This window comes from Panthera onca, chromosome D2 (genome assembly GCF_046562875.1).
Source record: "Panthera onca isolate mPanOnc1 chromosome D2, mPanOnc1 haplotype 2, whole genome shotgun sequence".
Taxonomy (NCBI): Eukaryota; Metazoa; Chordata; class Mammalia; order Carnivora; family Felidae; genus Panthera; species Panthera onca.
Genome location: NC_138349.1, coordinates 62,933,496 through 62,958,129, shown reverse-complemented (window position 1 = coordinate 62,958,129; position 24,634 = coordinate 62,933,496). Strand labels below are relative to the sequence as shown.

Genomic DNA, 24,634 nt, shown 5'->3' with positions numbered 1-24,634 from the left:
AGCCCGACGCGGGGCTCGAACCCACAGACTGTGAGATCCTGACCTGAGCCGAAGTCGGACGCTTAACCGACTGAGCCACCCAGGCGCCCCAAAGAGCAGGTAATATATAAGGAATATCTGAAATTGAGTCTTGTGGTAAATTCTGGAACCTCTCCAATGTGGCAAGTCTGTCAGTAGTGGGCCATTTAGGAATGGATTCAGTAGTGGGCCATTTAGGAATGGATTCTTTAACATGAAATATATTTTCCAGGTGAGCCACAGAAAGCAGAAAGCTTTGCAGCTTTTATTTTTTTTTTTTTTTTTTTAATTTTTTTTTTTTCAACGTTTTTTATTTTTATTTTTGGGACAGAGAGAGACAGAGCATGAACGGGGGAGGGGCAGAGAGAGAGGGAGACACAGAACCAGAAACAGGCTCCAGGCTCCGAGCCATCAGCCCAGAGCCTGACGCGGGGCTCGAACTCACGGACCGCGAGATCGTGACCTGGCTGAAGTCGGACGCTTAACCGACTGCGCCACCCAGGCGCCCCAGCTTTGCAGCTTTTAAATGTTCTTCCAAAAGCCTCTGGCCCCATCTTGCGAGTTGCAGCAAAGACCTAGTGTGAGCTCTTCTCATCTGACTAATAGGCATGTCCACTATGTTCCCAGTCAGGAGAGCCTGAGGATTTCTATAACCCTCCACTGATGGTCTCAGGAGATAAATGGGTTTTTCCCAATAGGCAAAGAAGTCGTCCACGTGTCTGAAGGAATACATACCTGCAAGTAGTGAAAACAGCCATTGGCAAGCTTCAAGTGCAGCTGCTGTTTCCCAAATTTCAAAGGAATCAGCTGGGATAGCTCTAAAGTCTTTGCAGGCCTGCGACCTTTTCCTTTGATGACGTGGCCATGTCCCCAGTGCTCTTCATAGCCTATGACTGGTCAGGTCAACAGCATGACAGCAAGTGGCAGAGAACAGGGCTGGTGGATACAATGTCTGTCTCACCACTTGGCTGTGTATATCCATCATGTCCTCTCTTTTGCTGATCTGAAGTTTCTCTCAAACACTGGTGAGTGCTTGAACACCTCATACTCTCCTTCCTTCCTTGTCCATCTGCCACTGAAGTTTCCTTTAGAGGTATTAAAACTGTCCACTAACCATCCACTAGTTATTAGTGCAGTAACATGAATTTACTACCCACATTTATGGTTTATCAAGAAAAGTTCTGCCTCTGGATTTTACTGCCTCAAAGGAGTCTGTAATAGGATTCTTTGCCATATAACAGATTATCTCAAACTTACTGACTTAAAACAACACACATCCATTTTCTCACAATTTCCATGGGTCAGGAGTTTGGGCATGGCTTCAGTGAGTCCTCTGCCCAGGATCTCACAAGGCTGCAATCAATGTGTACACCAGGGCTGTGGTCTCAACTGAAGCTTGGGGTCCTCTTCCAAGCTCACATGACTCTTGATCAAATTCATTTTTTTGAAGCTGTGCAACTCATGGTGCCTCTATCACAGCTCCCTGTCTGTTCCCTTTACAGCATAAATCACAACTAATTTTTTTGTCAGTGAATTCCTTGACAGAAAGAACCTGGCACAGTGGTTTAGCGCACAATTGTTAACTTAATCAAGTATTATATTTGGCTATTTGTAATCCATATTATTTTATTAGTTTGCCAGCACCTTGAGGGCTGAGCCCGTAATTATGTTTCCCCAGTCCAGGGCCTGGCTTAGCGTTGCTCAAATCTGATTTTTGCTTTTGCTTTTTTTTTTTTTTTTTAACATTTATTTACTTTTGAGAGAGAGCAAGTGAGGGAGAGGCACCAAGAGGGGTACAGAGGCTACAAAGCGGGCTCTGTGCTGACAGCAGAGAGCCCAAAGAGGGGCTCTGACTCACAGACCGCGAGATCATAACCTGAGCTGCAGCCGCAGGCTTAACGCACTGAGCCACACAGGCACCTCTCAAATCTGATTTTTGAAAAATATCAATCAGGTACACGAATAAAGGTGAGGACTGGAGAGTAAGAGAAGGCGTAGCAATCTGAGGGATTTGGGGGGAAAAAAATCATGCTGGAAGAAAACCTGAGAAGCCAAGAGCACAACTCAGCCATTTTACTCAAGTTTCAACAAGGCTGCCCACCCCCGCGTGACGTCAGAGAAGACTTCAAGCAGCTGAAGATACCCCTCTCGCGAGAGGAAAGATAGCCCGCGAGCGAGTGTACGCCAGTCCGGCCCCGCCTTCCCTGAGCCCCACCCACTCCCACCTTGAACCAGCCACGTGTGACGCCATGACGCATGCGTGGCCGCGGCGCGGGGGGCGGGCCCGCGGCGCGCTACCGGAGGAGGAAGTGGTGCGGTTGTTGCTCCCTCTGCGCCCACTGCTGGCTCCCGGGGCGCGGAGAGGGGCAGCTGCCGCCGCCGCCGCTCCGTCGCCCTGCTTACTACTGTTTCCCTCCATGTGCTCCGGCGCCCTCGCTCCCCTTCCTCAGGCCGCCGTTTACCCCGGGGTCTATGGAAGTAATGGAAGGACCCCTCAATCTGGTGAGTAGTCCGCTGAGGGTCGTGTCCGCCCTCGGGAGCCTTTGCTTCAGGAGTCCTGTCGCGTCTCCAGCGTGCTGCTGACCCTCGAGGCCGGGAGGCGGGTTTGGCGGGGGTGGTCCTGAGGGGTGGAGGAGGGGGGCAGGCGTGGTCCCACATCGGCGACGCGCAAGGCGCCCCAGACGTTGCTCCCTCTGGCATCCCCGGGAAGCTATCACGTCTCATTTCCCGGCTCCCCGAAGCGTACCCTGCTGCAGTGCATTGAGTGAGGGGCTTCCACCAGCCGGGAAAGCCACCTACTCTTCAGGCTAGAGGAAATGCTTCAACGCGCCACGTAACCACCTCTCTGCAGCCTGGAGGGGCACTGAAGCCGGCCAGCGCAGCAGTGGTGTGAAATACTGGTTTTAACTTCTAATACATAGGGTCTGAAGCCTCAGCTTCATTACGGTGGAGAGTTGGAGTAATACCCCCTCTCACCCCCTTCTCTTCCTCCACCCATTCATTTCTCGCCTACATTCAGATGCATAAACTGAGGATCACCCTTCTCGAATAAGTTGGAGACAGCTGGAAGAAAACAGGGCCGTCCCTGATTTTAGCTCCGTTTCATCACTTTAGGCATCGTGAAAATACGGTAGATGTTTGCCCCTTCAGAAAAAGCGCTCATAGGCCATTTACTTATTACTCTAGGCATTTCTGATGATCTCATTAAAACAGAAACGAGAAGCACGAGTTCTTTTCTGACTGACCCCTGCATCTTTTGGTTTCCTAGAGGGTACCTATTTTGGTTACTTAAGATTCCTTAAGGTTGTAGCCAGACAGGAGGAACTTGTACAGGCACAGGTTTGCATGCCGTTCACTTGCGCTGGTGGGCGATGTTGGCATTGGGGAAAGGGGTGTGTGGAGAATTCGCTTCTCAGGTTGGAACTCTGAATCCTAGTGTCGTGAAAGACCCCCGGCTTCATTTAAACCATTCTATAGAGAAGCAATGGAGCACGGTGGCTTAAGACTATGGATTCTGGAGCTCTACCGCTTCGGTATCAGTTCTGGCTTTGACACTTAATAGCTGTGTGACCTTGGGTACATTTGTTGACCTCACCCTCTTTCCTGGTTTGTTGTGAGGATTAAAGGAGTAAATAGGTGTAAACAGTACCTTGTCCCTAGTACAGTGTAAGAGTTAGCTATTATAGTAATCAGACTATAAGCTCTTAATTTAAAATCTCATTTGTAAAATGAGGTTTGGATTTGCTGAGCTTGAAAAGCCTAAGATTCTAGGACCTAAAGCTGTTTTTCCCAAATGACTGGTGCCAGGTTAGCTGCTCTGAGAAGCGCCTCCTAGTTTTAAGTTAAGCCCACCCCCACTGGTAAGAGTTGTTTACACTTAAAAAGAATTGGACTAGATTTGTGAGTTTTTAAAAACCAGGGACACATCTTGCACTTTTTGTTTTTAAGGTCACATATAGTTTACAGTGAAATAGAATGGGTGGCTCAATACTGCAACTTCACAGGAATATTATTAGAAATAACCAGCAGTTTACAGAGTGCTTCAAAGTTCAAGTGTCCTTGCAAAATGACCATTGGTTCAGTTCCAGTTAGCTTCACTTTATTTGGCCAGAGGCTGCAGTATATACTGAGCCAAGTGCCCCACTAGTGTATGGTAGCTTGTGAGAAGACGGCAGCTGGGTGAGTTGTAGATGGGGCAGCAGAATCACCAGTTTAGGAAAAATTAGTTAAATGGTGACAATAGTATTTTTATAGAGGAGAATTTTGGAAAGAGCCTCGCTAAGCAGGCTAGGATAAAATGTATGTGGACAAGTATCAGAAATTTGGCATCTTGAACTCTGAAACCATTTGAGATTTGAAAGATCTGAGTTGTAGCCGAGCAGTTAGAAGAGAACAGTTGAACAGAGATTAACATTTAACTTGAATCATTGGAATTGTACTTGTAAATAAGTACCAGTGGCAGGCCTCGGAATTTGTCACTCAGTTTTAAAAGACTGTTTTTGTTTGTTTTTGTTTTTTGAAGGTGATCACTTTTTTTATGTCAGTTAAACAACTTAGTATCAAGTTGACTGAACCTGAGAAATAGTTCTCAATACTAGGATTTAATGAGTACCTTTGAAAATCCCAGTAGTTTATACAGGCTTTTTCTAATGACATTATAGTGTAGTCCAGATTTGTTGTATAAGGACTTATTACAGTACCTAGATTTATAAGTATGTGTTCTCAGAGCATCCTTGGAATTTAGGAAGAACTGCTTCGCAGTTCTACAGAGAAACAAGCCTAGACTGAGAGAAATTAAGTAATGACTTAGATCAGTGGGTCACAACTTATTTTAGTATCATGACCTTTTCTAGCAGTACTTCTGAATTAATGTACAGTACTCACCATTTTCATTTCAATATGTTCCTTATATTGAACTGTGGATTCTGTGTCATTTAGTGTCTCTGCTTTAATGTTGATTCTCTTATGTTATGTTTGGAGTAAAGGCCGTATAGGCTTAACTGCTGGTAGTAGATTTTTAAGATACAGAAAAGACTGGTTCAACTTAGTCATTTTTTAAATTTATTTTTTAAATGTTTATTTTTGAGGGGGGCGAGGGGCAGAGAGAGAGACAGGATCCGAAGCAGGCTCTGTGCTGACAGCAGAGAGCCAGTTGCAGGGCTTAAACTCACGAACTGTGAGATCATGACCTAAGCCACCCAGGTGCCCCAAAATAGTCATTTTCATATGTAATACAGACATTGTATTCTAGTTCTCTTGTTTTTGAAATTGGACAAACGAAAAATAAACTAAATCATATTTCCATCGTTGGGAATAGCTAGTCTTTGGACTGAATAAGTTTTGTTTCATCAGTTTTTTATTTCTTTTTGTGAATTTTTAATATGGACAGATTGTAACTTGTAAAGTTACTTGGTGTATATTTAGGCCTTTCTTTCCATTTAATTTTGGCAAAGTGGGTGCTGTGCTGGTAGCAAATGTCAAAACTTGTGTGACATAATTTGTAGTTCTTTAATTTGTTTACTGCCTATTTGGGAAGTGATGTCAGACTAATTTACACATGACTGTTGCTCATGCTTTGCTTACCTACTCTGCAGACTCTGAGAACAGGGTCCATGTGACTGTGGCCACAGTTGTATGTTTTTGGCCGTATTAAGGGTGCCGAGAATGTTGAGTAACTGAGCTTCTCTCTAGAGTGGTCAGTTCTCATCTAAGACAAGGAATCCAATATCATGTTTCAAAGAATGGCCTTTTACATACCTGAATTCTTTGTAATTATCATATCTTAATTATGTTGGCGGTAAAATCTTTAAGGTAAAAATGAGGCTGTTTTGAACCACTTCCTTGTTGCCCTGAAAAATTTCAAGTAAAGTTCATCCTGTCACAAGTTAGGTGGGGCTCAATGGAAGGACTGGGGAAAGGTGGTAGAGCACTAAGACTTACACAACAATTACTAAGTGCTGGGATTGGCATCAGGCACTTTATATATACACTTGACCCTTTTTTAAAAATATTTATTTTTGAGAGAGCACAAGTGGGGGAGGGGCAGGAGAGGGGGACAGGATTCGAAGCTAGCTCTGTGCTGACAGGCTGACAGCAGTGGGCCCAATGTGGGGCCGGAACTCATGACACGAAATCATGACAATAAATGAGAACATAATTTAAATATGCCTCCATTGTATTACCAGTATTTACATAAATTTAAATATTTGTTTCCATGACCCTAACAGCCTTTATTTATTAAATGTTTCACATTTTTATTTAAATTCCAGTATCACCTAATAATAGTTTCAGGAGTAGAATTTAGTGATATCACTTACATATAACACCTAGCTCTCAATAACAAGTACCTTCTGTAATACCTGGCACCCATTTCGCCCATCCCCCTCCCACCTCCCTTTCAGCAACCCTCAATTTGTTCTCTATAGTTAAGAGTCTCTTTTATGGTTTCTTTCTTTCTTTCTTTCTTTCTTTCTTTCTTTCTTTCCCCTATGTTCATGTGTTTTGTTTCTTAAATTCCACATATGAGTGAAATCATATGGTATTTGCTTTTCTCTGGCTTCTTTCACTTAGCATAATACATTCTAGCTCCTTCCACATCGACGAGATTTCATTCCTTTTGATGGCTGGATAATATATATACACGATATTCCAGTGTGTGTGTGTGTATACATACATACACATATACACCACATCTTCTTTACCCATCAGTCGATGGATATTTGGGTTCTTTCCATAATTTGGCTATTGTCAGTTTGCATTCCCACCACCAGTGCAAGAGGGTTCTCTTTTCTCCACATCCTCACAAACATCTGTTGTTTCCTGTGTTGTTAATTTTAGTCATTCTGACAGGTGTGGCCTGATACTCATAGTTTTGATTTGTATTTTCCTGGTTATTGAAATTGAGCATCTTTTCATGTTTCTGTTAGTCATCTGTATGTCTTTGGGAAAATATCTATTCTTGTCATCTGCCTATTTCTTAAAACTGGATTATTTGTTTTTTAGGTATTGAGTTTTATAAGTTCTTTATATATTTTGGATCTTAACCCTTTATCGAATACGCCATTTGCAAATATCTTCTCCAATTGCAGAGATTGCCTTTTAGTTTTGTTGATTGTTTCCTTCCCTGGGCAGAAGCTTTTTATCTTGAAGTCACAATAGTTCATTTTTGCTTTTCTCTTGCTTCTGGAGATGTGTTTAGTAAGAAGTTACTATGGTAGATGTCAAAGAGATTCTTGCCTGTGTTCTCTGGGATTTTCACTATCTCTTGTCTCACATTTAGGTCTTTCATCCATCTTGGTTTTATTTATTTTTAAATTTAATCTTTTAATGTTTAGTTTTGAGCGAGTGAGTGTGATAGAGAGAGAGAGAGAGAGAGAGAGCATAGGGGAGGGGAGAGAAAGAAGGAGACACAGATCTGAAGCAGGCTCCAGGCTCTGAGCTGTCAGTACAGAGCCTGACATGGGGCTTGAACTCATGAACCACGAAATCATGACCTGAGCTGAAGTCGGATGCTTAACCACCTGAACCATGCAGGTGCCCTGATTATTTTTTAATTTTTTTAAGTAGGCTCCACACCCAGCACGAAGTCCCACGTCGGGCCTGAATTCTGCCCCTGATCGAGACCTGAGCTGAGATCAGGAGTTGGACACTTGGGGCGCCTGGGTGGCTCAGTCAGTTGAGCATCTGACTTCAGCTCAGGTCATGATCTCACAGTTTGAGTTTGAGCCCTGTGTTGTGCTTTGCACTGACAGAGATTCCGTCTCCCTCTCCCTCTCCCTCTCCCTCTCCCTCTCCCTCTCCCTCTCCCTCTCCCTCTCCCTCTCCCTCTCCCTCTCCCTCTCCCTCTCCCCCTCCCCCTCCCCCTCCCCCTCCCCCTCCCCCTCCCCCTCCCCCTCCCCCTCCCCCTCCCCCTCCCCCTATTGTGCATGCATGCACACACTATCAACAATAGCCAAAGTATGGAAAGAGCCCAAATGTCCGTTGATGGATGAATGGATAAAGAAGATGTGGTATATATATACAATGGAGTATTACTCGGCAATCAAAAAGAATGAAATCTTGCCATTTGCAACTACGTGGATGGAACTGGAGGGTATTATGCTAAGTGAAATTAGAGAAAGACAAAAATCACATGACTTCACTCATATCAGGACTTTAAGAGACAAAACAGATGAACATAAGGGAAGGGAGACAAAAATAATATAAAAACAGGGAGGGGGACAAAACAGAAGAGACTCATAAATATGGAGAACAAACTGAGAACAAACTGGAGGGGTTGTGGGAGGGGGAATGGGCTAAATGGGTAAAGGGCACTAAGGAATCTCCTCCTGAAATCATTGTTGCACTATATGCTAATTTGGATGTAAATTTTAAAAAATAAAAAAATAAAAAAAAAACCCAACAGTAGGAATTTAAAAATAAAAGTAAATATAGCATAAAAAAATAAACATTAAAAAGAAAATTAAAAAAAAAAGAGTTGGACACTTAACTGGCTGAGCCACCCAGCCATCCCTCATCCATTTTGAATTTATTTTTATGTATGATGAAAGAAAGTGGTTCACTTTCATTCCTCATGTTGTTCAGTTTTCCCAGCTCCCCAAAGACTTTACTAATAGTCTACTGTTGACTGGAAGTCTTACCAATAACATAAACAGTAACACGTATTTATATGTTATACATATTATGTACTGTATTAACAATAAACTAGAGAAAAGAAAATACTAAAGTCATAAGGAGAATACTTTATAGTACTGCACTGTATTTATTGAAAAAAATCCATATATAAGTGGACCATGCAGTTCAAATCCATGTTGTTAAAGGGTCACCTGTGTTATTTATCTTCTTAGTAACTGTTATTTCCCCATTTTACTGATGAAGACATTGACATGCAGAATAAGTGGTGACAGTGGGATTTGAAAGCAAGGTTCTCATTAAAATATTGGTCTTACTATTAGATCAGTGTTTGCCCATGTTTTGACTGGGATCCACAATTAGAGATTTTTACATAATGATCAGTACACACATACATATGTATATACTATGTAGAGCTGTCACATTATGCATATGTCTCTTGGGATTGTGTAAAATGCAAGGGCCCTCATAAATTTCACCCAAAACAAAAACTGAAACTGAAACATTATGATGCCATAAATGTATGTCTGTGTGTATATGCACATATATAGAGTATGTATATATATATTTATAATACTGTGTATCATGCACTCTAATATTTACTAAGATTTTTTAAAATGCTGGTTTTGGGACGCCTGGGTGGCTCAGTCGGTTAAGCGTCTGACTTTGACTCAGGTCATGATCTCACTTCCTGAGTTCCAGACCTGCATCGGGCTCTGGGCTGACATCTCTGAGCCTGGAGCCTGCCTCCGATTCTGTGTCTCCCTCTCTCTCTGCCCCTCCCCTGCTTGTGCTCTGTCTCTGTCTCTGTCTCTCAAAAACAAATAAATGTTAAAAAAAAAAAAAAATTTTTTTTTAATGATGGTTTTGACCCACTAAATTGATTTCAGAACTCATTGGTGGATTGTATCCTGTAATTTGCCTTCACAGCAGATGGCGGCAGTTCTGAAAAAAAGCAACTGAAAATGAGGTAGAAAAAAAGATGCAGCAGAGCTGCATGTGGGAGAAGTTGATCCTTAGACTTAAAATCAAAAACAGGTCTTGGCCTTCTCTAACACTTGAGCAGTTATCTTAAGTGTGATTGCATTACATTAGTTTGACCGAGGTCAGTTCAGTACTTAGGAGATACCACTTGCACTTGCCACTTACAGTGAATTGATGGTGGAAGGGAGAGTGAATGCGACTTCTCCGTTGCTCTCTATTGAAGACCCTACCACAAGGTTCAAGAGTACATTATATTTTCCTCTGCCTTTTTGATACTGTGTTTGGTATGGTGTTCCTTTTCTTGTCATCTTTACATACACAGCTTTCCCCAGGGACACGGAAATAATTAAATGGAAAGTAATAGAAAGTAACACTGTTTTCCTTTGGGGAAAAAAAGACAATATTTAATCTGTATTTAAATAAAATTTTTTTGAAGTTTATTCATTTTTGAGAGAGAGAGAGAAAGCAGGAGAGGGGCAGAGAGAGAGAGGGATACATAGAATCAGAAGCTCCAGGCTCCCCGCTGTCAGCACAGAGCCAGACACGGACGGGACTCGAACTCATGGGGCTCCAACTCATGGGGCTGGAGCTCGAGCTCACGAACCGTGAGATCATGACCTGAGCTGAAGTCGGACACTTAACGGACTGAGCCACTCAGGCGCCCCAATCTATTTCTGAAGCAGTTAGCATGTGCAAGTAGAAGGTACTTCTTGGTGGCTGCAGTCATTAAGTGATCTAGTTTTAGCTAGGATTTTCATTGGTTGCAGGTGATGAGAGCCACTTCAGATTAGTTTATGCCAAAAGGGATAATTTATTGAAAGGGTAATTGATTGGAATCCAAAGAAAGGTGCAGGAAGGGCAGGGCTACATTGCAGGTAGGTCTAAGAAAGTATGGGACCTGAGGCTTAAAGATGATCAGATTCTCCCTCTGCCACTTCAGGCTTGACTGCTTTATGTCTCTGCAGACTTAGTTAATTCCTGAATGTCACAGTAGTTAGAACCACTTAACACTTTCTTGACATATTCTCTGTCCCTAAGTTTGAAAATGCAGTGGAATGAATTCTTTAGTGTCCAGGGGATGAGGTAATTAAGAATATGGCAGTTTCCACAAGAATCATATTGATTGCCTGGAAGAAGAGCAGTTCACAGAGACCAGTGGGATGTGTGTAAAGGGTTGGCTCTTCTGAGGAGGATTCAGCAAGGGAGGAATCTGTACAGGGCACACAGTAAGACGTTACTGTTTTACTTTTTATAAAGGTTTTAGAACATTTTGTAGTAGCGTGCTTTCATTTTTTTTAAAACTTAAAAAAAAATTTAAGTTTATTTGAGAGAGAAAGATAGAGGGAGAGAGAGAGTATCCCAAGTAGGCTCCACACTGTCAGTGCAGAGCCCCATGCAGGGCTCCAATTCACAGACTGTGAGATCATGACCTGAGCCGAAACTAAGTCGAATGCTTAACTGACTGAACCACCCAGGTGCCCCTTGTGCTTTCATTTTTACTTGAGAGGGAGTAGGAAAATTCTGATTAAAGTGTCCTAGAGATTGGGTGGATGAAATAGTGGATGAAGTAAATGTATCAAAGACCAACTCTTTTTCTGTATATATGTATATCCATATATATAGTTATTTTAAATTTTGATGCAGAATTTGATTCTGATATTTTTCTGAAATACAGTAATGTTCTGTCAGCATTTTCCAGTCTTTGGTTTTGTTACCAACTTTTATTTTTATTTTTTATTTTTTTAATGTTTGTTTTTAAGAGAGAGAGGGGCGGAGACAGGGTATGAGTGAGGGAGGGACAGAGACAGAGGGAGACACAAAATCCAAAGCAGGCTCCAGGCTCTGAGCAGTCAGCACAGAGCCTGATGCGGGGCTCAAACTCATGAACCATAAGATCATGACCTGAGCTGAATCAGATGCATAACCGTCTGAGCCACCCAGGCGCCCCTGTTACCAGCTGTAAACATGACTTCTTCCATTCTTCCCTGCAACTTACCATTCATTCCCTCCTCCAACTAACCAACAAATATTACGAGTAACTACCTTCTTGTCAGGTACTGTTCTGGACCTCAAGGACTTAACAGTGAATAGGACAAAGTCCCCAATTCTTACAGAACTTTCATCCCATGTCTCTAGTTTTCTTTTCATCTATTGTATCCTCTTTCTGTATTTTCTTTAACATCTTAAGCATAGTTGCTTTGAGTTCCATGGTGTTAATTTCAACATGGATTATCTCTGGATCTGTTTTCATTGTCTTTGTCTTTATTATCAATCACTTTTTCCTACTTCACATGCTTAGTAAGGTTATTTTAATATTTCATGCATTGTGGATGATATGTTGTAGAGACTGAAGTTAGCATCTTCTCTAAAGAGTGTTTTGTTCTGGTTGGCGGTTAAAATACTGGCAGATCACCGTGATCCATCTAAACTTGGTTTTAGGCTTTATTAGGGTGGGTCTATTTTAGTTTTACCCATAATGCCTAGAGTGTGATTCTTACTCCTGGGGCTGACCTCTCTGGATTCTCAACTGAAAGTCTCCGGTGTTCACCAGCATCACTATACTCTTCAGGTCTAAACTACAGCCTGTCTTCCCAACATCGTGTAGCTTGTGAATTGTCTGCTTAGAGTGTCTGCTAGGCCTCCTGGAATTATAACCTGGTGCATGTGCAGCTTAGACGTTGGCTACAGACCTGAAAGGACTTTTGTATGCATATTTTTAGGTTGTCGTCTTCAGTGTAATTCTTTCCAATCCTGGACCCTCCTCAAATTCCAACCTTTTTGCTCTACTCTTCATTTCTTTTCCCCAAGTAGATACCACCTTCTGCTTGGGTTTTGTTTTTCTGCACTGCATTTTGGAAAGTGCTCTCAGAAAGAAAGCCTCACCTTGCACTTTTTCCTTTTCTTAAAGTTGTAGCCTTCTGTTATTTTTTTGTTCAGTGTAAAATGTTTTTATATATTGTATCCAGCTTTGTAATTGTCTACAGCTGGAGGGTAAGACAATGCTTAGCTTGCTCATCTCCATGAGAATTCAAGAGGTTCTCAAAGCAAAATTACATCAGTTTATTAATAAACTCTAAATGCCAGAAAGTACTTAAATATGAGATTATAGTATCATGAAATCTAATACTCAGTGGTAGGGTATCACAGTCTTACGAGGATTGGCCAGTCACTGCTTTCCCTATTTAAACATTATCTATTTCTAGGGGCATCTGGCTGGCTCAGTCAGTAGAGCACACAACTCTTGATCTTGGGATTGTGAGTTCAAGCCCTATGTTGGGAATAGAGCTTACTTTAAAAAAAAAAAAAAAAAAAGATTTATTTCTAAGTAGAATTTGAGGCAGCTTACAATAAAAGACAAAGATGCCATACTATTAGTATATGAGATATGAGTTATACAGCAACTTATTCCAAAATTTGGGAGCTTAAAACAGCACACATTTGTTTTCTCATAGGTTCTGTGAGGCAGGAATAACGATATGGCTTAGCTGGGTCCTCCTTCAAGATTTCTCATAAGACTGCCATCAAGGTGTCATCTGGGGCTGTGGTCCCATTTGAAGGCTCCACTGGGGCAGGAGCTGCTTCCAAGCTCACTCACATGGCTGATGGTAGAATTCAGTTCCTTGAGGACTTTTGAATCAGCTTTTGGATTCAGTTCCTTGCTGGCTGTTGGCAGACTACCCTCAGTTCCTTCCCTGAGAGCTTTTTGGTAGGGCAGCCTGCAACATGACCCTTGGCTTTATTAAAGTGAGTAAGGGAGGGGCACCTGGGTGGCTCAGTACCCTAAGCCTCCTGACTCTTGATCTCCTCTCAGGTTATGATCTCAAGGTTCCTGAGATTGAGCCCCTTGTCAGCTCTGTGCTGACAGGTGTGGAGACTGCTTGGGATTCTCTCTCTCCCTCCCTCCCTCCCTCCCTCCCTCCCTCCCTCCCTCCCTCCCTCCTTCTCTCTGTTTCTCTCTCTCTGCCCCTCCCACCTCTCCCCAGCTCTCTTTCTCTATCAAATCAACATTTTAAAAAAGTGAGCAAGGGGGGAGTGAATGCTACCAAGATGGAAGCCAGTGTCTTTTGTAACCTAATCAGAGGAGCAACATCCCCTCCCCTTTGCTGTATTCTATTCCTTAGATGCAGGTCACTAGGTTTAGTGCACATTAGAGGGGAAGAGATTACATACAGGTATGAATACCGGAAGGCAGGGGTCATTGGGAGCTATGATATAGCTATGATATAACTGCTTACCAACAGTTGTTGATAAAGAAGTAAAGAAAATAAGAAAATCAACAAAGAATATCAAGAAAATATAATTTTGTGGAACATCAAACTAATAAGCTGCACAGCAAAGGGAATCATTAACAAAATGAAAAATGAAAAGGCAACCTGCTGAATGGGAGAAAATATTTGCAAATCATGCATCTGATAAGGGGCTAGTGTCCAACAAAATACATAAAGAATTCATACAACTCAATAGCAAAAAGAACAAACAGTCCAATTAAAAAATGGACAGAGAATCTGAAAAGACATTTTTCCAAAGGAGACATCCACATGGCTAACTGGTACGTGAAAAGATCCTTAATAATCACTGATCATCAGGGGAATGCATATCAAAGCCACATGAGATATCATCTCACCCATGTTAGTGTTTATTTTTGAAAGGGGGAGGAGGGGCAGAGAGAGAGGGAGACACAGAATCCAAAGCAGGCTTCCAGGTTCTGAGCTGTCAGCACAGAGCCTGATGTGGGCTCACAAACTCACAAACAGTGAGATCATGACCTAAACAGTGAGATCATGACCTGAGCCGAAGTCGGATGCCTAACTGACTGAGCCACCCAGGCACCCCTCATCTCACCCATGTTAGAATGGCTAGTATCAAGAAGACTAGAAATAACAAGTGTTGGCTGCGATGTGGAGAAAAGAGAACCCTTGTGCACTATTGGTGGGAATGCAAATTGGTGCAGGCACTATGAAAAACAGTATGGAGGTTCCTCAAAAAATGAAAAATAGACATCATGGGGCACCTGGGTGGCTCAGTCAGTTAAGTGTCCAACTTCAGCTAAGGTCGTGATCTTGTGGTTTGTGGGTTCAAGCCCCACGTCAGGCTCTGTGCTGATGGCTCAGAGTCTCGAGCCTGCTTTGGATTCTGTGTCTCCCTCTCTCTGCCCCTCCCCTGCTTGTGCTCTCACTCTCTCTCAAAAATGAGTGAACAGTAAAAAATTAAAAAAAAAAAAAAAAAAGAAAAAAAGAAAAATAGAGATACCATATGATCCAGCAGTTTCACTTCTGGGTATTTGAAGAAAACAAAAACACTAACTTGAAAAGATATACAGACTATTTGTAACAACCAAGATATGAAAATAAGTGTCCATTGATGGATGAATGGATAAAGATGTGGTATTTATATAATGAATATTATTTAGCCACAAAAAAACCCAGAGTCTTTCCACTTACGAAACATAAATGGAGATAGAGGGCATTATGCTATTTGAAAAAGTCAGAGAAAGACAAATTTAAGTGATTTCACTTACAGATGGAACTTAAAAGGCAAAACAAAACAAAAACCCAAACTCATAGATTGGTAGTTGCCACGGTGACTAAGGTTAAAATGGATGAAGGAGGCCAGAAGGTACAAACTTGCAGTTATGAATAAGTCCTGGGATGCAATATATAACATGGTGACTATAGTTAATAATACTGAATTACATATTTGAAAGTTGCTAAGACAGTAGACCTTAAAAGTCTTGAACAGAAGAAAAATTTTTTTTGTAACAGTGTATGGTGTATGATGTTAAAAGACTTACTGTCGTAATTGTTTTGCAATATATACAAATATCAAATCATGTACACCTGAAACTAAATAAATGTTTTATATGTCAACTATACCTGAATTAAAAAATATGTATATCCTATGGGACACAGCTACTAATGATTAGTTAACTGTGACCTATTAGAATGATAAAAGATAATTAGGACAGAAAAGAAAACACCATTTTTTTTTTTTATTTTTAAGTATAGTTGACATAGTGTTATATATTAGTATTAGGTGTACAACATAGTGTTTTGACAGTTGTATACATTACTCAGTGCTCACCATAATTAGTCACCATCTGTCACCATACAATGTTATTAGAATATTATGGACTTTATACCCTATGCTGCACTTTTCATCTCTGTGACTTATAAGTGGAAGTTTTTATTTCTTAGTCCTCTTTACTTCATCTGTCAACCCACCCTCTTCCCTGTATTTATGAGTCTGTTTCTGTTTTGTTTGTTAGTTTAGAAAACACGGATTTTTATGAAAGATTTATACATTTTTATAAGAAATCCAGAGGGTTAAAACAGACAAAAAATTGAGCTCATTTATTTACCAGCTAGGGAGATGAAAATGAGTTAATGGAGTTTACGCTCTTGAAGAGTGTTACATTGCCTTTTCTGTCTAACAGTTTCCTGGTCAGTATTGATACTTTATTTAAGAAAAAAAAAAAAAAAAAGCTTAATTTGGTCAGTGCTCAAAATAGATGCATTCTTAAACATTAAATTGAATTGTTAGTGAAACCACTCAAAGACCTGGAGTGTCTTTTATCCTTTCTGAATGAATATGCAATATTAAGATAAAGCCTTTTCCATAAATCTTACTGCATCTTGAAATACTTGGCAAAAGAAAAACGTGTTAACAGAATTAAAATATATGAGTGCCCAGGGGCACCTGGGTGGCTCAGTCAGTTGAGCATTAGACTCTTGATATCAGCTTGGGTCATGATCCCACAGTCATGGTGGGATGAGCCCCTTGTTGGGACCCACCCTCACTGTGGATCCCACGTAAGATTTTCTCTCTCTCCCTCTCCCTCCCTCTTCCCCCCCCTTAAAAAAATTAAAGATATATATATATATATATATAGAGAGAGAGAGAGAGAGAGATCTACGTAGATAGATATATATCTATATGTATATGAGTGCCCAAACTGCTTTTAGAATCTCTCACCAACATTTTCCATTTCAGTTGCTTTTTGTTGCTGTTTTGAGTTACTGAAGAAACATAGTTATGGACTTAACATTTAATGGCTGTGATTCTACCAAGAGCAGTATTTAAAGAGATCAGTTTTAAACTAGAGATTTGTTTTAAATGTTTGTTTATTTTTGAGGGAGAGAGACACAGAATCTGAAGCAGGCTCCAGGCTCTGAGCTTACCAGCACAGAGCCCAACATGTGGCTCGAACTCAGGAACATGAGATCATGACCTGAGCCGAAGTTGGACGCTTAACCGACTGAGCCACCCAGGTGCCCCTAAATTAGAGATCTTTAAATTTTGTTTTAAAAATAAGAGGTATTAAAAATAATCATAAAAATAAGAAATATTACCAAGATAATTTTCCTATAGTATCTTCAGTTAGGGGAAAAAAACAAAACAATTTAGTCTAGTCTCCCCAACTATATATTGTGAACTTAATGGCAGGGATTGCCATAGCTTTTATTGTCTTTTAACTAATTTTCACTGTACTCTCATTTTAGAGATGGGAAAACTCAGGCAGAAAGTTAAGAAAGCCAGTTTCATGTGTCTAATAAGTGTTCAAGCTAAGATTTGAATCTAGGCAGTCAAGCTCTGTACAGAGACTCTGCTTACTGGGTGTGTAACAGGAGCTTAGTAGTAACTGTATTTTATTATTATTTTTTTTTTGAAGTTTATTTATTTGGAGGGCAGGGAGGGGCAGAGAGAGAGGGAGAGAGAATCCCAGGTAGGCTTCTCTGTGCTGTCAGTGCGGATCCCACAAACCGGGAGATCATGACCTGAGGCGAAATTAAGAGCCTGCCGCTCAACTGACTGAGCCACCCTGGCACCCCTGCATTTTTTTTAAATAGGGAATTTGATTGCTGTGGTGCCAGATAACCTAGAGTAGGTGTGTATTTTTAAATGAGATGTAACTCTTGAATTGGCAGAGTGATCAGAGCTTGAACTTTACATGGGAAGGTTTTAGGGAAGTCAGGACAGGTATGAGATCCTATTCTCACCACTTGAGAACTTTTTGTGTGTTTCTTTGGTATTTAATAATTTATTCTGTTATTATGGAGCTTGAAGTTTATTTAGGGAGTTGTACATCATAGTACAACGTAGAAAGTGGTTAATATCATCAGAGGCATAGAAGAGGCAACCTCAGAGAGCATCTCTTCCTGCTTTGCAAAGGGTATCCCAGAGCCAGCAGCTTCAGCTACATGTGGGTAGAATCTCGACCCCCTGTTCTAGACCTACTGAATCAGAGTCTGCATTTTAACCAGATCCCCAGGTGATTTGTATTCCACTAAAACTTGAGTAGCACCGATATAGTCCATTTCTGTCGTCTTACAGGTTCATCACCTGTAAACAGACCCTGAAGGATGAAATAATTTAGCTGGTTAGTGGGAGAGCCAAGACTTGTGCCCAGAGCCCTGGCTTCGTGGTAAGGCTGGATCTGTACTTTGCCGTCCACAGTTAGGAGATACTTTGGAATTTGAGTTTTGTCTCTTATGTAGGGCTTCTTTCAAACCTCAGAAAGGTTAAGGCACGTGCAAATTCACCCCTTCCTTTGTGGGTTCCCCCCCACACACACCTAGAACCTTGTTGATTGCCATTTGCTTTAACTATATTATCAGAACACATAGAGAAATCATGTTGATTATAACTTAGTTTTCTTCGTGTATATTCTCTTCCCAAAAGATCTGTGTCATTTCTAGGTACCAAAAGATACTCCTGTGTTCAGGACGTATTTTATGCTCAGTTAAAAGTATTTTAAGCCCCTAGCCATTTCTTTTACCCGTCATTATTTTCAGGAATAAATTGAGACTTAGGGACAAAGCTTGTTTAGTTATTATTTGAAGAGTAAACAGCCTCTGAAACAGTTGAAATGGATGATCTTGCTTTTAAATAGTGTTGTGTCTTCCTGACATAAATAGAAGGGAAAATGTAAACAAGCATGCATTGCTGATTTCTACTTTTGTCTTCACCTCTGTTTTACATTGAGTGTGATTTGCAAACATGCCCAGAATATTTCTACTCTGTTGCAAAAGTGATTCTCTGAAGTATTTTTATGAGACATCTGTGGCACAGTTTTTGAAAAGCATTCAAGATAAATCACTTTACACCTGACAGAACAGATTTGCTTTTTGCTTTGTTAAAAAATTGAGGTAAAGGGGCGCCTGGCTGGCTCAGTCGGAAGAGCATGCAGCTCTTGATCTCTGGTCCTGAGTTCAAGCCCCACATTTAAGTTAAGGTTACTAAAAAAAAAAAAAAACAATAAATAAAGATTTAAAAATTGAGGTAATATACATAGCGTAAAATTTATCCTTTCTCATTTTTAAGTACACAGTTTGGTAGCAAGTATATTCATTTGTGCAACAGGTCCCCAGAACCTTTCACCTTGTAAAATTGAAACTCTCCACCTTAACTCACTTTTCTCTCCACCCCCTGGCAACCACCATTTCACTTTCTGTTTTTATGAGTTTCACTACTTTAGATATCCATTTATAAGTGAGATCATATAGTATTTGTCTTTTTGTAACTGGCTTATTTATTTTAATTTTTTAAAATTTATTTTGTGGGGGGTGGGAGAATGTGAGCAGGGGAGAGGCAGAGAGAGGGAGAGAGAATCTCAAGAAGGCACCACTCTGTCAGCACAAGTTCAATGCGGGGCTTGTACTCCTAAACTGAGATCATGACCTGAGCCAAAATCAAGAGTGATGCTTAACCGACTGAGCCACCCAGGTGCCCCTTTTATATTTTATTGTTAACATAATGTCCTCAGAGTTCATGTTGTAGCATGCATCAGAATTTCCTTCTTTTTCAAGGTTTAATAATAATTCTATTATATATGTATGTATATACATATATAAATATATAGAGACATTTGGGTTGCTTCCACCTTTTTTTGACTGTTGTGATTGATGCTGCTATGAAGATGAGTGTACGATGCTTTTTACTTTTTTTAAAGCAGCGTTTCTAAATCATCTGTGAGTTTGTTAGTGAGGAAAACTACCTAGTTAGAAAAATTGACTTTGATCATTTCTGACTTGCTCCTTGTCTGCTAACTGTGGAACCTTAGGTCAGATATGTCTGCTGCACATCCTCATGTAAGAAAGGGAATCACATTCATAAAGTTGTAGTAATTCTTTTTTTCTTTTTTAATTTTTTTAAATGTTTATCTGTTTTTGAGAGAGAGTGCAAGCCAGCATGAGTGGGGGAGGGGCAGGAGGAGAGAGAGAGAGAGAGAGAGAGAGAGAGAGAGAGACAGACAGACAGACATAGAATCCAAAGCAGGCTGCAGGCTCTGAGCTGTAAGCACAGAGCCTGGTGCGGACTCGAACTCATGAACCATGAGATCATGCCCTGAGCCGAAGTTGGATACTTAACCGACTGGCCACCAGGTGTCCCATGTTGTAGTAATTCTTAAAGTGTAGCACACATGTAAAGAGGCCAGTGACTGCTTATTAATCCATTTACCTTTACATTTGGGGGCACTTGAGCCATTTGCTTTCACATCTGAGTTTGTTGTTTTGGTCAGTGTTACCTGAAAAAAAAATCACTGTAATATTAAATATTGGTATAATTCTTTAGCTGTACAGTATACAGATTTTTATCTTAAATAGTAACTTTAATGTTGAAAGGAAAGAATGAGTTAATAGCTTGAATTTTACTATTTTATAATTTCCTTATTGTAGTTTATAAACTATACAAACTAGTGAAAGGATCTACAAGATAGCTTTTGTTTTGAAAGGAGGTTGTTAAAAGTCAAGTAAATAAATATACAATCTGTGATTGTAACTCTTGGTTAATCTCTGAAGAATGGAAGAATGTGACTCATTGAAGGAGCTCAGCGCTGGTGTTAAACTTGATAGTTTATTGGTAGAGTTGAGAAAAGATGCCAGTCCTCAGATGCTACCTGTTAGATTTCTCATAGATACATCTGTAATGGTTTGCTGGGTGGCAAAAAAAGGCATTATTTATCTTGTCAAAAAATTTTAAGTCGTGTCTTTTTATATAATTTGGAGGAACTTAGGAATGTTTGTCTTCTAGGCTCATCAACAGAGCAGACGAGCAGATCGTTTATTAGCTGCAGGAAAATACGAAGAGGCTATTTCTTGTCACAAAAAGGCTTCAGGTGAGTATTCTTTTAAAGAAATACCAAGTCTAAACTGGAGGGCAGTTTCTTTTCTCCAGTATCTCTCAACAGTTTATTCAGAATGAAAGTCACAATAGTAATGATGTGCTGTTGGCCTGCATATACAAGGTTGACAGTATTGACCTACCAGAATGTCAGTTTGGACTATTTTTCAAGTGAGTATCTTGGATTTCCCAGTTCTTCCTAACCTTGTCTTTCTAAACCATGAAGGTTGTATATGCAATACTGGTTGTATATGCAAAATGACTCCTGGACACAGCTTTCTGAACCTGGAGAACCCTAAAGATAGAAGTGATTGCAAGATATCTGTCAATATACATCTTAGTTACTATGGAAAATGGATTTCAGTTAGTTAGCCATTTTGGGTTATGAAAGTAATAACCAACTTAATTCTAACCATTTAATTTTCACTGGATTTCTAAGATGCTGATAATACTCTTCTGTGGTCTTCCTTAGTTTCCTTCTGAATATTTCATCTGTACATTCATGCCTATGGTGTCATGCTGATGATAGCTTGCTTTTAGGTATGAAATTTAGAATTAATGACTTCTTATCAAACACCTAATTTTATCCCAATCAGTCCCACAGTCTAGCATATGCTGAACTCAAATAGATTTTTGGGGTCTGTTTTGTACAGACTGGTTTCAGTTGGCTAATTAACCTAAAAGCTTTGAGGAGGGAGTGTTTTACTTATGCTGCATTAAAAATAGGCCACCTTTCTTAGAACAAATCTTATAGTCTTTCTGTTAGAGGAAAACACTTTCTTTTTCTTCTAGGCCACTGCAGTGATTAAAGCCATGTTCTTTCTTGGCAGAATATACCCCTCCAGTGTTGCCTTACTGCTGAAATACCACACAGTGGACCCTGGTTTGAATAAGTCCTTTTATGTTAGTGATTTTTGCCTACATGTCCATGATTTTTAGAAAAAAATGCGAGTCTTAATTAAAAAAATTTTTTTAATGTTTATTTTTGAGACAAAGCACAAGCGAGGAGGGGGAGGGGCAGAGAGAGAGGGGGAGACACAGAACAGAGCCTCACACAGGGCTCGAACCCATGAGCTGCGAGATCATGACCTGAGCCAAAGTCAGACGTTTAACTGACTAAGCCACCCATGCACCCCTCAAGTCTTATTTTTAAAGAATGAGTTTTGCCACTGAAGTGTACTCCTTCAGCTGTAGGGCTGAGTGCATACCCCATAAGTCTTTGTGAATTTTTATAGGGAGTTTTATGGGGAGCTTTATGCAACATTAAACTTGGCAGCTAGTACTCTTTAAATCTTTCATAAACCATATTTTGTTATGAATGAAATTGTTATAGTCACTATACAGAAAAGTCAGTGTACTGGGTTGCCTGAGTGGCTCAGTCAGTTAAGTGGCACTTGATTTCTGTTCAGGTCATGATCTCATAGTTCATAAGTTCAAGCCACACATCAGGCTCTGTGCTGTGGAGCCTGCTTGGGATTCTCTCACTCTCTCTCTTTCTCTGCCCCTCCTCTGCTCACGTGTTGTCTCTCTCAAAATAAATAAACAAGCTTAAAAAAAAAAAAAAGAAAATATATTACACTATTTAAAAAACAACAACAATAGTGTTGTGGGTGAATGCCCCAGTGAAGTAATACCTCTGGTTAAATAACCCAGAGTCTTTGTGGTTACATGTATATAAAATATATCACAATGGAATGATCAGTATATGTTGTGCATTGAGCGTTAGGAGGTTCTGAATATATAAAAGGGAGAAACGTTTCTTTCATTCCTAATCTGCGTCCCTGTCTTTGAGGAATTAAAACCAATATTGGGCTTTACACGCCTTTCCCCACTTTCTCAGTATCTACAATCTGTGACATTCTCAGGGGTAGAAAAGATAAAGGCAGCCTTTTGGATCCCATTAGTTTTAATTAGGGAGATAGAACTCAAGTGTGATCAGTTAATCCCACTGAGCTGATTTGATTTGGAGTTTAGACTGGGTTAAAAATAGCCTTGTGTTTTTTAGAGTGGAGTTGTGAATGTAATGCTAATTTGAAAATTGACGTGGTTGGAATAAGCTTAGTATTTTCTAAATTGACTTATATCTGGGGCTTATAGCAGAGATGCTTTGGGAGGTATGGGTGTAAATATATTCTGAAGGGATTTATTTTAGAAATATGATAGGGAAGGGCGCCTGGGTGGCTAAGTTGGTTAAGTGTCCAACTTCAGCTCAGGTCATGATCTCACGGTTTGTGGGTTCAAGCCCATGTTGGGCTCTGTTCTGACACCTGGGAGCCTGGAGCCTGCTTCCAATTCTGTGTCTCCTTCCCTCTTTGCCCCTCCCCTGTTTGCTTGCTCTCTCGAAAAGAAATAAACATTAAAAAAAATATGATAGGGAAGGTCATCATCTGAGAATGACTGATAAAAAGGAAAGCCTGAAATAGAGAACTTAAGGGCAAAGGAGGTGCCTCTTATCAAACTATGAAAGATCAGAGGAGATTCTGGGACATAAACATTTACCCTGAGATTACATAGCTAAACTCATAGCCTCTATACTTTGTGATCTTCTGATGGGTTTTTTTTTTTTTTTTAAGTAAGCTCTACACCTGACATGGCTTGACTCCAGGATTGTCAGAAAAATCTGTTGCTCAGAAACCTTGATTAGCAGCTATAGCTGGATAGAATTCTTGCTCATAGTCTTACACAGTCCACTTGCCTAAGTGGGTTTCTCTTCTTTGACAAACAGCAAAAAGAGCAAAAGCTTAAATGTGAAGTTGATAATAGCCATTTATAGTGCTTAGAACTCCAGCAGTTTAGAAGATGAGCAGACCTCAGAGTTCACAGTGTCTACATATACTTGGTTGAAACCTATCTTGACCCGGACCTTCCTATGAAGCTATGGCAGCATGAAAATGATTCTGAGCAGATCAGTCTTTGTCATTCAGAGGCAATATTTTGCTGTGTGTGTGAGATATTCGGTTGTGACTCTGGAACAAATTCATGAGTATATAATCAGATGAAATTTTTTTCTTTTATTAAGACCCAAATATTATTTATTTATTTATTTTTACTTTTTTTTTTTTTTTTTTTAAGTAATCTCTATACCCAGTGTGAGGCTTGAACTCACAACCCCAAGATCAAAAGTCACACACTCTACCAAGTGAACCAGCTAGATGCCCCCTTAAGACCCAAATTGTAAATTAAAACATGGGAAATACTTTAAGTGGCAGTGTGACTCTTGATTTTCTTTTGGCTTTGGAAACTCATGTCCTTGGGTATTCTCTACTGTCATGTTATAGTTGCAAGGTTCTACAAAGGCTGTCCAGTTGGTTTAAGCCTGGTTTTATGAAACTGTTCCCTTTGTTTAAAAAGTGAATTTACAGCAAACTGTAGTTCAGATGGGGAGACGATGGTATGTGGAAATAATAGGGAAGTTCATCCACACTGTATTGCTGCAATAGATAAGAGTGTCTCAACAGCCTTAAACATGAAGAAAAAGACAAAGAAATAGTCTGTATTCAGTTATATAGACTTACTATAGGAATAAAAGACACAAAAGTTGAGGAAAAAATTTAAGTATGGCTAGAGCAAAGGCTATATAGCCAACTCTGTTTTACTGTTGGGGAAGGACCATCCAGTTAATCCGTATCTTAAAGATTATGGTATAACCTAGCAGGCAACAGTTCTAAGTCATGAACTCAAAATCATTAAAATATTTGGCTTTAAGATGACAGAAACATTGCCCTGTAAGATCTGCAAAAAGGCAAAAAGAACTTAATGTAGGGATGAGAGATACTGAGACGTTGATAATAAGAAATAAGAAATAGAGATTGTGTATGATCTATTATGATACTTGTTTATACTCTCTTTTGTTCCAGGCAGTATATAAAAGGTCTTCCAG

The 24,634-nt window shown here is 40.2% G+C and overlaps 1 protein-coding gene across 2 annotated transcripts in view; it reads left to right on the top strand.

The window, feature by feature from the left end:
- Window positions 1-2,279: 2,279 nt before the first annotated feature.
- The window catches only part of NRBF2 (nuclear receptor binding factor 2), a 35,292-nt gene continuing 12,937 nt past the window's right edge, over window positions 2,280-24,634 (top strand). Inside the window, exons 1-2 of one of the 2 annotated variants that reach the window (XM_060642656.3) lie at window positions 2,280-2,520; window positions 20,665-20,749. In XM_060642656.3, the coding sequence (XP_060498639.2) occupies window positions 2,491-2,520; window positions 20,665-20,749 (115 nt within the window). In that variant the 5' untranslated portion in view covers window positions 2,280-2,490. The remainder of the gene's footprint in view (window positions 2,521-20,664; window positions 20,750-24,634) is intronic. The other variant, XM_060642657.3, reaches the window with a different exon arrangement.